A 13659-nucleotide genomic window follows, 5' to 3' on the forward strand; every position below is an offset into this window, starting at 1 on the left:
TAAATTATATGAAGTAAAAGGTCATTTATTTTCTATTGTGGCAACATATTTGAATTTTGGGTTTATATTGGATGTTTAAAGATATGTGGGTTTTAATCTAAAAATTACGAGTTGTATGGGTCTATATCTAAAGAACCCTATAAAATATGATACTTTAATTTAAGAGTAATGTTAGAGAAATTACATTTTTAGATCACAATTACAAAACATTGTATGTGTCAGTTGATACGGTGTCATGTCATGCCATGGTGCATGATAAAGGGAAACTTGCACACATATATATATTATCCAAATCTTATTTTCTTTTTACTTATTTTTATATAAAAAGACATACAATATTCACTCTTCAATGAAAAGCTCCAATAACAAGCCAAATTACAAGCCAAAACACTGTTTCAGAAGTTTAAAAAACAAAAAAGGAAATGAAAACCGTTGTTTGTTGACATAAGTTTTGATGCCATATAATTTAGTTGTAGGCGTCTTGGTGCTCCAAGAGGTAGTTCTCAATCAACTTGAAGAGGTGGGAGGCCTTCTCTTTGCCAGCCTTAACATGCTCTTCTTTGATCTCAACATCACCCTTGGTGTGGTAGTGGCTGGTGCTCTTGATGACGGAACCGCTGCCAGAAGCGACCAACTTAGTCTCATAAGAGATCTTCTCAATTGTCTCAGAGATAGCATCTCCTTCAATCACACTGTACTTGTAGACAAAGTTGTCCTTGTCCACCCCGTCAATTCTGTGCTTCACGTAGCTGTATGTGCTACCTTCACCGAAGTTGATCTTCTTAATGGTTCCAACTCCACCATCTCCTTCAAGGATCTCAGCGCTCTTCACTGCCTGTGGTGCAATTTTGGGGATGAGGTTGTCAGCATCAAGAACAAATGCATTGAACAACCTAGCAGGGGGGATGACGGAGGTGAACTCGGATTCATATGTGAAAACACCCATGATTCTGAGAAGTGAATGGAAAGTGAGAAAAGAATAACTAATGAAGAGGAAGATCTAAGAAAGAAAGATGATGTATTGGGAGGTTTCTTGAGATGTGAAGAAGTGAGGAGGAGGTATGGTATTTATAGGCTCAGGCTGAAGGTGTGTGAATCAAAAGGTTTATGCAAGTTCCTAATTGTTTAATTGGTTCTATTCAATGTGACGTGGGAGCCATTATTTTTGTACAAGGGATTTTGTAGTTTAGTCAAGGGAAGGACCATATGGAAATTGAATAAGGTACCCAATTAATCCACGATGTGGACAAGTTAAAATTTCCATGTGCATGCAATGAGTACTTTAGAAATGATATGATTCTCTCACATCAAGTAAACAAACTGACACCTTTTGTAATTCTGTTTGATAATTTTTTCTATATAATCAACGTTCCAATTTTACTTGACCTATAGAGGAAGATTTAACTCGAACATTTGTGTATATAGGCTTTCTTCCTTCTTCCTTTCCAGTCAAATACCGAAAGACTATATGATATGAGCAAGTTGATAGAAATTTTGTCTGGTTAAACAATAATTTAGTTTATCTGAGACAATGTATGGTGATGTGGTAATTCAGCGTTTATCAAACACTAATAATAGCTGTTTTATCTTGGATTAATTCACATCCTTAATTGTTATATAATTCTATATCTTGAGCCATTTCAATTTGTAGATGTGATCAAAACCCAACCGAAAATGATGGGCAAACGACATTGACCCATTGCAGCCTATTTTGAAATGCAAGACAAGTGTATATCCTAATTTGAACTTCTGGAAGCTGCATACTAGTTGTGAAGTAGTAGGGACAACCATATTCTGAAACAAGTTGGTTTGGTCAATTAGGGATCACACACCGACCCATTTGATGTCCAGTTGTGTACTAGCTAATTAACCTCGGTATTATTGTAATTCAAATTTCACCTACGAACAATCCATTTGAATTGGAAAAACGGAAAATCTAAGAGGAAGTGATCAACTTCATTCTTTTTCAGGTTGCCTTCCCTTGGTCCCCAGTAATGAAAGGTGCACCAAAAAGAAAAGCCTATACTGAATGGTTAAAGATTTCAAACCAATTTTTTGTTACATATACATAACACCTTTACAACAATTTTACAGTTAAAGATTTCAAACGTAGGGTTAGATAAAATGATGTTATTGATAATTGTAAGTTCTTATAAATGCATACTATAGAATATCATACATACTATACAAAAAAGTGTTGAGAGTATCAATCTCACATCATGAAAAATAGGACCTTGCATGTGCTTATAGTAATTAGGCAATTCCCCATATTTCCAATTGTTTTTTTTTTTTGTGGAACCTCAAGTTTCTTCATGGTACCAGAGCAAGTTGTCCCGCATTTGAAGCTCAATGGCCACATGTGCTCCATATCTCCCCATTTGTGCTGTCCAAGTTTAGGCTTGAAAATGCGTTACACGTAATGCGGGCGTGTTGAGCGTATCAATCCCACATCAGAGAAATGAAGGACTTTTGCATGAGTTTATAAGTAATTTTGTCACGTCCCATATTGAAAAAAAAAAAAGTTTTGCTTTTGCTACTTTTCAGCTTCAAATGACATGTGACATTGTAAATAAGCAGACTTATCAAACACAAATTTTACTCGAACTTCTTTTCATCCCGCTTAAAATGACCCGTGACTTTGCAAATAAGCAGACTTATCAAACACAAATTTTACTCAAACTTTTTTTTCATCCCCACTTTTAAAATAATTTAAGTAGTACCAAACCTTACCTTAATTTTTTTTTTATGATTTTTTTTTTAACAAACGATATTACCTACACTATAGGAGTGGAGGATTGAGCTAAGCCTAACAATGGGCTAGCAATAATGTGGTAAAAATTCGCTTTTGGCAAGAATTGAACCTAAGACCTCTCACTTACGAGTGAGGGAATACCACTAAACCATAGTAAGTGACATTTATTGTATTTTTAGTTTGGCTATATTACTATTAGGTACAATTGTTTTAGGTGTTCAAACATAAAATAAAATTGAAAAGCATCAGGTTTTACAAATCACAACTAATGTCTGAGCCCTAACGAATCAATAACGCAAAAATTATCGGACTTAATGAACAAAAACATAAAAATTACAAACCGTACCAAATTGATCAAACCGAATTTACCAAACCTAATGAACTAAAACATAAAAATTTCAAATTGTACCAAATTGACCGTACCAAATCTATCAGACCTAATGAACTAAAACATAAAAATACATACCGTACCAAATTGACTGTACCTAATCTACATGACCTAATGAACTAAAACATAAAAAATATTAACAGTAACAAATTGATCGTACCGAATCTATCAAACCAGTATTCTAAAAAGCGGACAGAAAATCGGAAAGCTTGTTGGGCTCTATTTCTCATTTGTTTGGCCTGCAACCATTGAGGGGGCTAAAAAATAGCCCCCTTTTGGTTGGAGATGAGTTTTTTTGTCAAAGAGCTATGTTTTGGCTTATGGCCTTATGGCCCATTCGGTTGGAGATTGTATAAAATATAGTTTGACACTGTTCATTAAAAAATAATTTCTTACAGGGCTATAGGGCTAAACATGACCATTTGCCCCGTTCGATTAGAGATGGCGTAACGATCCTGAGTTAGCCGTCGCACCACATCCACATAGCTGTGCCGGTAGATTATCAACCAGTTTATGCAAGTTGGTATACAATTCTGCTTTTGTCCCTACGGCCTCACGACTACTATATGCACTTCCAGAAGTTCAATTTAGGAATGACTTGACCTGCAATTCAACATTGGCTGCAATGCGTCGACTTTTGATTGGCCGTCATTTGGCTTTCACATCTCCAAAATATTCAATTGTAACAAATATTATCCAAATACACAGTCCTACTATATATTATCTTCTTCAGATGCCCTTATGTCCGCAGCCCGTGACTATGCCAGTTGTGGATGTATATAAAGTATACTAATAGACAACATGATTAGAGATACTCCAACAATACGTCAACAAAAATTGGATTATTGAAAAGTCCAGTAAATATAACAACGCAAAACACAAAGTGTTAAGTTGGGAGAGAATATTACCTCTAAAATACTAATTACTTTTCGGTCTAGTGGTATTCTTTAATATAAAAATATATCTTGGTTTTAAGAAAAATGATGCGTGATCTCTAAAGCACTAATCGGTAAGCACAAGAAAAGATTGAGGTTAGTCCACCTCGTGGAGTAATTTTCCATTTCTTATTCAATTTCCAGATGGTCCTTTTCCTTGATTACACTACAAAATTTCCTTGTACAAAAGTAATGGTTCCCACGTCCACGATGAATAAAACCCATTAAACAATTAAGAGCTTGCGTAAACCTTTTGATCCACTTTCTGCCTCAGCCGATAACTACCAATACATCCTCCTCACTTCTTCACAACTCAAAATCTCCCAATACATCCTTTCTTTCTTTCTTAGTCTTCCTCTTCATCGATTATTTTCCCACTTCACAAACACATCTCAGAATCATAGGTGTTTTCACATACGATTCCGAGTTCACCTCCGTCATCCCCCCCCCCCCATTAGGTTGTACAATGCCTTTGTTCTTGATGCTGACAGCCTCATCCCCAAGATTGCACCATAGGCAGTGAAGAGCACTGAAATCCTTGAAGGAGATGGCGGAGTTGGAACCATTAAGAAGATCAACTTCGGCGAAGGTAGCACATACAGCTATGTCAAGCACAGAATCGATGGAGTTGACAAGGACAACGTTGTGTACAAATACAGTGTGATTGAGGGAGATGCTATCTCCGAAACAATTGAGAAAATTTGCTACGAGACTAAGTTGGTGGCTTCCGGCAATGGTTGTGTCATCAAGAGTACCAGCCACTACCACACTAAGGGAGATGTTGAGATCAAGGAGGAGCATGTTAAGGTTGGCAAAGAGAAGGCCTCCCACCTCTTCAAGCTGATTGAGAACTACCTCTTGGAGCACCAGGATGCCTACAACTAAACATTATCTGCTGCTACATTCATGTGTTATTTAGTCTCGTGTCATCTTTGCCATCAAATATTGTTGTGGTTTTAATCCGTTTTATATATCTTTTTCCCTTCCAAAACAGAGTTTGGCTTGTACGTAATTGAAGGTTTTGATTGAAGATTGAATAGCGGATCTGATTATTCATGCATGTTGTTGTTGTTCTTGTTTTTTTTTTTTTTTTTTTTTTAATGCAAAATTGTAGTTACTAATGTTAAGTTCCATTTTCCTAACTGCTTTAGTTTACTTAACACATGAGAAGCGACATTTCAATTACCAGCAAATCATAATAATTGAATAACATTTGAATCTCTACCACATAATAGCATAAAGTGATGAAATGAAAACTCTGATTTCGTTTTCCTTGTAAACCATTTGGTAATTCATACCATAAATACGCCCATGAGTTAAACATACCCATGATGATGATTTAAGAGCTTGCCTCATCTGTCATGACTCATCTTCATCCGCGGCTCTTGCTTCTTGCACACGAATTTTCTTAGCTAATCTTATTTTCGATTTTTAAATTAATGTACATCACGCCATACATGTTAGGTCTGCTATCCTAACGTGTGATTTTATTTTTATATTTCACCTATTTCTTTTGGCGTTTCAAAGCTTGTTTTGCAGGTTTATACCTTTTTGGGGGGTTAGGCCCTATATCACTTCCCTCTTTTTCTTGTATTTCTAGTTTTGTTTTCAAGAAGAATCATGTTTATGTTCCCCCCTCTCGTTTTGCTACTTTTCTGCTTAAAATGACCCGTGACTTTGTAAATAAGCAAACTTACCAAACACAAATTTTACTCGAACGATTTTTATCCATGCTTTTAAAATAATTTAAGTAGTACCAAACCTTACCTTAATTGTTTTTTATTGACAAATGATATTATCTACAGTAAGGAGTTAAGAGATCGAGCTAAGCCTCACATTGAGCTAGTAATAATGTGCTTCAAATTTATCTTTGGTGAGAATCGAACCTAAGAGATCTCACTTACAAGTGAAGAGAAATACCACTAGCTAGACAATCATACTAAGTGCCATTTATTTTAGGGGTTCAAACATATAAAAAAAAGAAGAAAAGCATTAGGTTTTTCAAATCATAACTAATGTCTGAGGCCAAACGAATCAATAATGTAAAAATATCGGACCTAATGAACTAAAACATAAAAATTACATACGCACCAAATTGACTGTAGCGAATCTACTGAACCTAATGAACTAAAACATGAAAAATACAAACTATACCAAATATACTAGATCTAATGAACTAAAACATAAAAAATATGAACCATACCAAATTGATCGTACCGAATTTACCAGACCTAATGAACTAAAACATAAAACATATGAGCCGTACCAAATTGGTCGTACCGAATTTATGGGACCTAAACTATATAACGAACCAAATTGAAGTCACAACATAATAGACCCTACAAAACTTCGGACCTAAACTAGTACAACGTACCTAATTGTTATTTACAAAATATAACCAAACGTACCTGATCAACCAACAGAACCAAACAATGAAATTCCCCACATAGGCCTTTCAATAAACCCATGGTATGCATTGTAAGGTAATGTTGTCTCTGCCAAGACAATTTTTGGATGTAAATTAGTGCATTCTCCACATAATATCATTATGAGAGCTTTCAAAAGTATGGTAATGGAACTGGTTATACAATATTTCAAATTTGCATAATTATAAAAAAAATGGTACGTTATAGACAAAAAAGATGACATTCTTGTAGAAAATGAAGATTGATGTTACGTTTATAGGTGATATTGAATCTACAGTTACATTTTTAAAACTTTGATGGTGGTGGTTACGTTGCAAACAATATAACCCGAATATCTATGAATTTGATATGATATTCAATCATAAACTAACTAAAAAGAATTAGGTGATTGTTCTTTGTATAAAAGTAATCGAATGTTGTTTCATTTTTTGAGATTAAAATCAAATACAATATTACACTTGAATCATAACTCCATATTGCAAATAAATACTGCTTTTGTATGAGCAAAAGAAAAAAACGAAAGCCACACGGCTGAATAAACAGAAAAAAAAAAAAGGAGAGGACAGAAAATTTGTTTCCCTACTTTTAGCATGCAGAATCATATGTAGATCTATGGTTTTAGTTATAGGCATCAGGGTTGGCCACAAGGTAGTTCTCAATGAGCTTGAACAAACCATGGGCCCTTTCTTTCCCAACCTTAACATGCTCTTCCTTAATCTCAATATCTCCATTGGTGTGGTAGTGGCTAGTGCTTTTGATGATGGAACCGCTGCCGGAAGCCACCAACTTAGTCTCATAAGAGATCTTCTCAATCTTATCAGAAATGACATCTCCTTCAATCAAACTGTAGTTGTAGACAAAGTTATCCTTGTCAATTCCATCAACCTTGTGCTTCACATAGCTGTATTCACTTCCTTCACCAAAACTTATCTTCTTGATGGTTCCAACACCTCCATCTCCCTCAAGAATTTCAGCAGTTTTAACTGCTTGTGGAGCAATCTTTGGGATAAGGTTGTCAGCATCAAGAACAAGAGCATTGTACAACCTAGCAGGAGCGCAGACTGAGGCGAATTCAGTTTCATATGTGAAGACACCCATGGTGATGATTGAGAGCTTAGAAACTGATCAAAGTAAGAATGAAATGTGAAGGAAGAAAAGAGAAATTGATAATGAAGGTATTTGATGGTGGAAGATATGGAGGTGGTATTTATAGGTTATTGGTGAGGGGCTGTTGTGTAATGTGAACCCCTATGGATAGAGAAAATTGGACAGTATTTAGTTTCCCATTGTGAACATTTTATTCAACGAAAGGCACCTCTAGAAGTTGATTTTGTATATTCCAACTTAATACAACTAGCTGGTGTGCTAATTAATAATGTGGAATTTTTTTAATAGAATGTTCTAACACGAGATGATCGGAATATTACAGCAGAGCTGGTGTGTTAATTCTGTTGACTACTGACTCAATAATATCTTTTTGGACTAGAATAAATCTAAGTTCCCTTTATGATTCATTTCTTATCTGAAGTTCTGAACTCTTTGATCAACATAAGGACTCCGATGAAACTACAATGTTGCTCGTTCCCAAGTGTTTTATTCAAATAGGGTCGCATGATTGGTTTAGAATGTCGTCACATTAGTGTTTCTGAAACTTCGACATAATATTAATTAAGAGCGGACTTATTTGAAAGAGCCCGAATATTAGTAAGCAACCAGTCAAGTTAATATTTGTACATTATTTAATCGACTCTATGGCGCGAATTTAGTTCCATTGTACACATGCATGCTTATTTCTTCTCAAGTGAGCCCATCCTAACCCTACTCTTCTCCAACACACCCCCCAAAGTCTCTCTTTTCCGACGACGCCACCTGAAATCGTTCTCTTCGACAACAACATTTGTTCGAAGATGAACGGTCATGGGAGAGGAGAGAACGACATCGAGATGAGAGTAATGGGAGTCAGATGTTTGGTTACGTAGTTAAGGATGTTTGGTTACAGGACTAGTGTGTATATCAAATTGTTTAAAATTGGCACATATTTGTATCTTATTAGGTCACTTAAGAGAGTGAATAAATTGAATATTTTCCGGTGAGTATCCAAGTATTATCCTATTATTAATTAGTTTTATAGCAGAACTTCAAGTTCTTTCACCATTTACATTTTCAAAAGATTTACAAGTAGTTTTGCTTTAAAAAATAGATGCAAATTTAAATTTGAGCCCACCATCACTTTATTATCCCTCTTCCAGAAAAAAAAAAAAAAGAAAAGAGGAAAAACCAAACTTATCTTTTGATGTCCCTTTAAATTTGCTCACTAAACTTTCCGACCAAAAGAAGCTCAAAACTTTAAGAAGGGCAACTTGTTCAAAGTATTTCTGAAAGGTTCATACCGATCATAATTTGTGCCAACACTATTACAGGTTGGAATCAAGACTTTCATTAATATTTCATGAACAATATTACAAAAATATCAATATATCTTTTAATTTGATTCCAATTGTAACGTTTTATTACTATTTTTCTATTAATCAAAACAAAGCCAAAACAAAACATTTGAACACAAACCACAAATATGAACAAGTTTTAATTTATTAAAATGTTTTAAAAGAGTGACATTTTATAACCAAGGGCGAGAAAAACGCCAGAACATACAATAGTCCAAAGGGTAAGCTTCGACGGAGGGTCTCTGAAAAACCTTACTTGAAAAAGCCACTTGGGAAAAATTCCAGTGAAAGAAAAGAGACCGAGCAAGCCAACAAAGACAACAACAGAACATTTAAGTAGTTATAGACTCCGAAATTAAAATATCAACAAGCCAAGGAGGGCCTACATCAGTCCAAAAATCAAAGCATTGTTCATGAAGACCATGTCACGCAATCCGGTGCGCAGCCCCATTCGCAGGTCTGGAAATTGCCCACAGGACCAAGTAACGATCCTGAGTTAGCTGTCGCACCACAACCACATAGCTGTGCCTGTAGATTATCAACCAGTTTATGCAAGTTCGTAATGTACAGTTCTATTGTTGTCCCTACTGCCTCACGACTAGTATATGCACTTCCAGAGGTTCAATTTAGGAATGACTTGACCTGCAATTCAACATTGGCTGCAATGCGTCGACTTTTGATTGGCAGTCATTTTTCATTGGCTTTTCACATCTCCAAATTTGGAATATTCAATTGTAACAAATATTATCCAAATACACAGTCCTACTATATTATCTTCTTCAGATGCCCTTATGTCCGCTACCCGTGACTATGCCCGTTGTGAATGTACATAAAGTATTAATAGACAATATGATTAGAGATACTCCAACAATACGTCAACAAAAGTCGGATTATTGAAAAGTCCAGTAAATATAACAGCACAGGACACAAAGTGTTAAGTTGGGGGAGAATATGATCTCTAAAACACTAATTACTTAGTGTTACGGTCTAATAATATTCTTCTTTAATTGTAAATAAGATAACTTAGGTTCGAACGTGTGAATTACAAATTTAACACCAATTTATTTTCTACACCCCTTAGTGTAAAAATATATCTTTGTTTTAGAAAATATGATGTGTGATCTCTAAAGCACTAATTGGTAAGCACAAGAAAAAATTGAGGTTAGTCCATCTCGTGGAGTAATTGGCCATTTCTTATTCTATGTCCAGATGGTTCTTTCCTTGATTACGATACAAAATTTCCTTGTACAAAAGTAATGGTTCCCACGTCCACGATGAATAAAACCCATTAAACAATTAGGAGCTTGCGTAAACCTTTTGATCCACCTTCTGCCTCAGCCTATAAATACCAATACATCTTCCTCACTTCTTCACAACTCAAAATCTCCCAATACATCATCTTTCTTTCTTAGACTTCCTCTTCGTCGATTATTTTCCCACTTCACAAACACATCTCAGAATCATGGGTGTTTTCACATACGAATCCGAGTTCTCCTCCGTCATCCCCCCCCCCACTAGGTTGTACAATGTTTTTGTTCTTGATGCTGACAACCTCATCCCCAAGATTGCACCACAGGCAGTGAAGAGCACTTGAGATCCTTGAAGGAGATGACGGCGTTGGAACCATTAAGAAGATCAACTTCGGTGAAGGTAGCACATACAGATATGTGAAGCATAGAATTGATGGAGTTGACAAGGACAACCTTGTGTACAAGTACAGTGTAATTGAGGGAGATGCTATATCCAAAACAATTGAGAAAATCTGCTACGAGACTAAGTTGGTGGCTTCCGGCAATGGTTGCGTCATCAAGAGCATCAACCACTACCACACTAAGGGAGATGTTATGATCAAGGAGGAGCATGTTAATGCTGGCAAAGAGAAGGCCTCCCACCTCTTCAAGCTGATTGAAAACTACCTCTTGGAGCACCAGGATGCCTACAACTAAACATTGTCTGTTGCTGCATTCATGCGTTATTCAGTCTCGTGTCATCTTGCCTTCAAATATTGGCGTGGTTTTAATCCGTTTTATATATATTTTTCCCTTCCAAAACAATGTTTGGCTTGTACGTAATTGAAGGTTTAGATTGAAGAGTGACTGTTGTATTTTCTTTCATTTGTAATAAACTCAAAATTAATGGATCTGATTATTCCTGCAAGTTTTTTTTTAATGAAAATTTGTATTTGCTAATGTTATGATCCACTTTCCTAACTCTTTTAGTTTACTGAACACATGAGAAGCGACATTTCAATTACCAGCAAATCATAATAATTGAATAACATTTGAATCTCTATTAGGGGTGGGCAAATGAGTAGAGGAACCACAGATCGGGGCGAGTACAGGCCGGGCCGGGCCTTTGTTTTTTACGGGGCGGGCCGGTTCCTAAACCTTAGAAAAACGAGCCCCGGACCGACCCGTTTCTAATTATAATCAACAGTCGAAATTGAATGATAACTTATCATGCAATCTAAACCATTAATTTCTAACCTAGGGTTCCAGAATTAGTTTTAGATTTTCAGTCTCGCTCTCAAAGTCTCAAAATCCCACCTCTCCACCATCCCTCGAACCCCTACTCTGACGACATTCAAGAGAACGCCCATCACCGCCGCCGCAACCTACTCAACGGCACCACCACCACCCATCCAGCCATCATCCGACCTTGACGACATTCGTTACTTCGCCGGCTACCGTAAGTCTACTTCTCCGAATTTTATTTTTGTTGATGCGGAGGATTTGATGAATGCATGAATAATAGGATTTGATTAGAGCCTAAATCTTTAGGTGGGAGTAATTTGGTGAATGCATGAACATTTGGGTGAAGGAATTGTGGATCTGTTTGGATAATTTCTATGTATGGCTTTTCCCTAGAATTAAGGCAAGATCTATGATGATTTCTCAAGTCCGATGAAACTCTTGTTGTTTCTCATTCTCTCTATTTTCGGTTTTATTTGTCGTCCTCGGAACATTTGGGTGAAAGACTTGAGAAGCTTCAAATAATCAATGTGTTTTAGCGCTAAGTACCATTTCTGTGTTTCGTAAGACTGGAGGTCATTAGATTGTCCCTCCATGCGCTCTGATCACTCTTCGCAAGAGAGGGCTTTCCTCTGCTTCATTGTGATGGTTGTATATATGTAAATTATGCTTATTCTAGTTTTCAGATTTGACTATGTGTGTGTGTTGTGTGTGTATGACGCTTGCTGTTTTCTTGTGCACAACACTTGTATTTTCAGGATGTCTTTTGTGTATTACATATTCAGATTCTGTTTTGTGGTCCTTAAATGAGGTTTTGCTTTTCACTTTTCAGTCAATGAGGAAGTTTCAATAGTGTTGGCCATTCTGTTATAAATATAATAAGTAGGTCGGATCAGATTTTAGAACCTCAATAGGCTAAGCTTAATTTGTATATGAATATTGCAGAGGGAGAAGGAAGGATAAGTTGTGGGTTTGGTATGCCATGGTCGATTTATATAGAGGTCCTTCTGTGGTTGGAATTGAACAGGTGTATTACTTAATCATCCAGTAACTAATTTTGGATAATGGATGTTGTAAATTGAAGTTGAAACTTTTCAACTTGCTCCATTTCCCTTTTTGTTTTGTGGAAATAGAATGCAAGTTGCTTTCCTTGTCTGCAAACAAGTAGCTCACCATTACCTGCCTACTTCAATACCATTATCGAATAATTCTAGATATTTCTGAGTTTTTTATTTATTTGTTTCATTGAATTTTGGGTACGATTGTTGGAAAATAAGTTTTTGAAGAGAGTGTTGGAAAATAATTAAATTAGGACACTGTTTTTTTTTCGTAAGTTAGGAAGTTGGCTTGTTTTTACGTTAGAGCTTTTTTGATATTTTATGTACATGTGTTTAAGAGGTTGCAGTCTGTTGCATACTTGCTCCTTGACTGTATTTAAGCTTGCCTCAATTGTATCACTTTTTTTTTCATGGTCACGAGTGCTCCTTAACAGCTCGGTACAAAGATATCATATCCCAAGTTGGACACATATCCGCTGGTGATTCGTCACTTATAACAGCTCGGTACAAAGTTTCACTACCCCTACCTGTAACATACTTATAGCTTGTAGTTGTACTTACACCCGTTGCTATTTATGAACTTTTGTTTAATAATCTGTGCAAGTGTTGCAATATTGCTGCAATCTGTGGTTTACAGTATGTGTAAATTGCAATAATCTCCTATAACCAACATAATCTGCAGCAGTGATCTTCCTTTTATCAAAAGCCAACTTTATCCGCAAGAATTGTTAAGGTTGAACATGTGCAGTTGTGCACCAGAAGATGGCTGCAATATATTATATATGTCTAATAGCTTTACATTTTTGTAGGATGAATATTGGGCTCCTCAAGATTTCAAGAGGCTATTATCGAACGATGTTTGAATTTGTGCCGGTGTAATGGTTGGAATGTAATGTTTGAAACTGAATTCGTGCTGCTGTAATTGTTTTTTCCCAAACAAAAAAAAAACAACTGGGAACTGTGGACCCGACCCGTTTCAAACGGGCTCGGTTCAGTTCAATTCCTGTAATGAAATATGATGTATTCGGCCCGACCTGGCCCGTTTCGTTTAAACTCCGGTTCCTTCAAAATTAGGTCCAGCCCGTGCCCAACCCTAATCTCTACCACATAAAAGCATAAAGTGATGACATGAAAACTCTGATTTCGTTTTCCTTGTAAACCATTTGGTTCATACCATAAATACGC

At 36.2% G+C, this 13659-nt stretch overlaps 2 protein-coding genes and 2 pseudogenes across 2 annotated transcripts; 2 read left to right on the forward strand and 2 right to left on the reverse strand.

Moving 5' to 3' along the window:
- Window positions 1–282: 282 nt before the first annotated feature.
- LOC103430768 (major strawberry allergen Fra a 1-3) lies at window positions 283–1122 on the reverse strand. Its single transcript, XM_008368912.4, has one exon. It carries the CDS (start codon window positions 944–946, stop codon window positions 467–469), a length of 480 nt encoding a protein of 159 aa, XP_008367134.3. The 5' UTR covers window positions 947–1122; the 3' UTR covers window positions 283–466.
- Window positions 1123–4295: 3173 nt separating this feature from the next.
- On the forward strand, window positions 4296–5135 carry LOC103414590 (major strawberry allergen Fra a 1-3-like; annotated as a pseudogene).
- Window positions 5136–6889: 1754 nt separating this feature from the next.
- LOC103452838 (major strawberry allergen Fra a 1-3-like) lies at window positions 6890–7695 on the reverse strand. Its single transcript, XM_008392373.4, has one exon. The coding sequence runs from the start codon at window positions 7597–7599 to the stop codon at window positions 7120–7122; it is 480 nt and encodes a 159-aa protein (XP_008390595.2). The 5' UTR covers window positions 7600–7695; the 3' UTR covers window positions 6890–7119.
- Window positions 7696–10271: 2576 nt separating this feature from the next.
- On the forward strand, window positions 10272–11102 carry LOC103452839 (major strawberry allergen Fra a 1-3-like; annotated as a pseudogene).
- The last annotated feature ends 2557 nt before the right edge of the window (window positions 11103–13659 follow it).

Source organism: Malus domestica, chromosome 13, assembly GCF_042453785.1.
Source record: "Malus domestica chromosome 13, GDT2T_hap1".
NCBI lineage: Eukaryota > Viridiplantae > Streptophyta > Magnoliopsida > Rosales > Rosaceae > Malus > Malus domestica.

Bases quoted from the DNA above. Each gene is read 5' to 3' on its own strand.
- LOC103452838 (XM_008392373.4), bottom strand. From the start codon at position 7,599: ATGGGTGTCTTCACATATGAAACTGAATTCGCCTCAGTCTGCGCTCCT.
- LOC103430768 (XM_008368912.4), bottom strand. From the start codon at position 946: ATGGGTGTTTTCACATATGAATCCGAGTTCACCTCCGTCATCCCCCCT.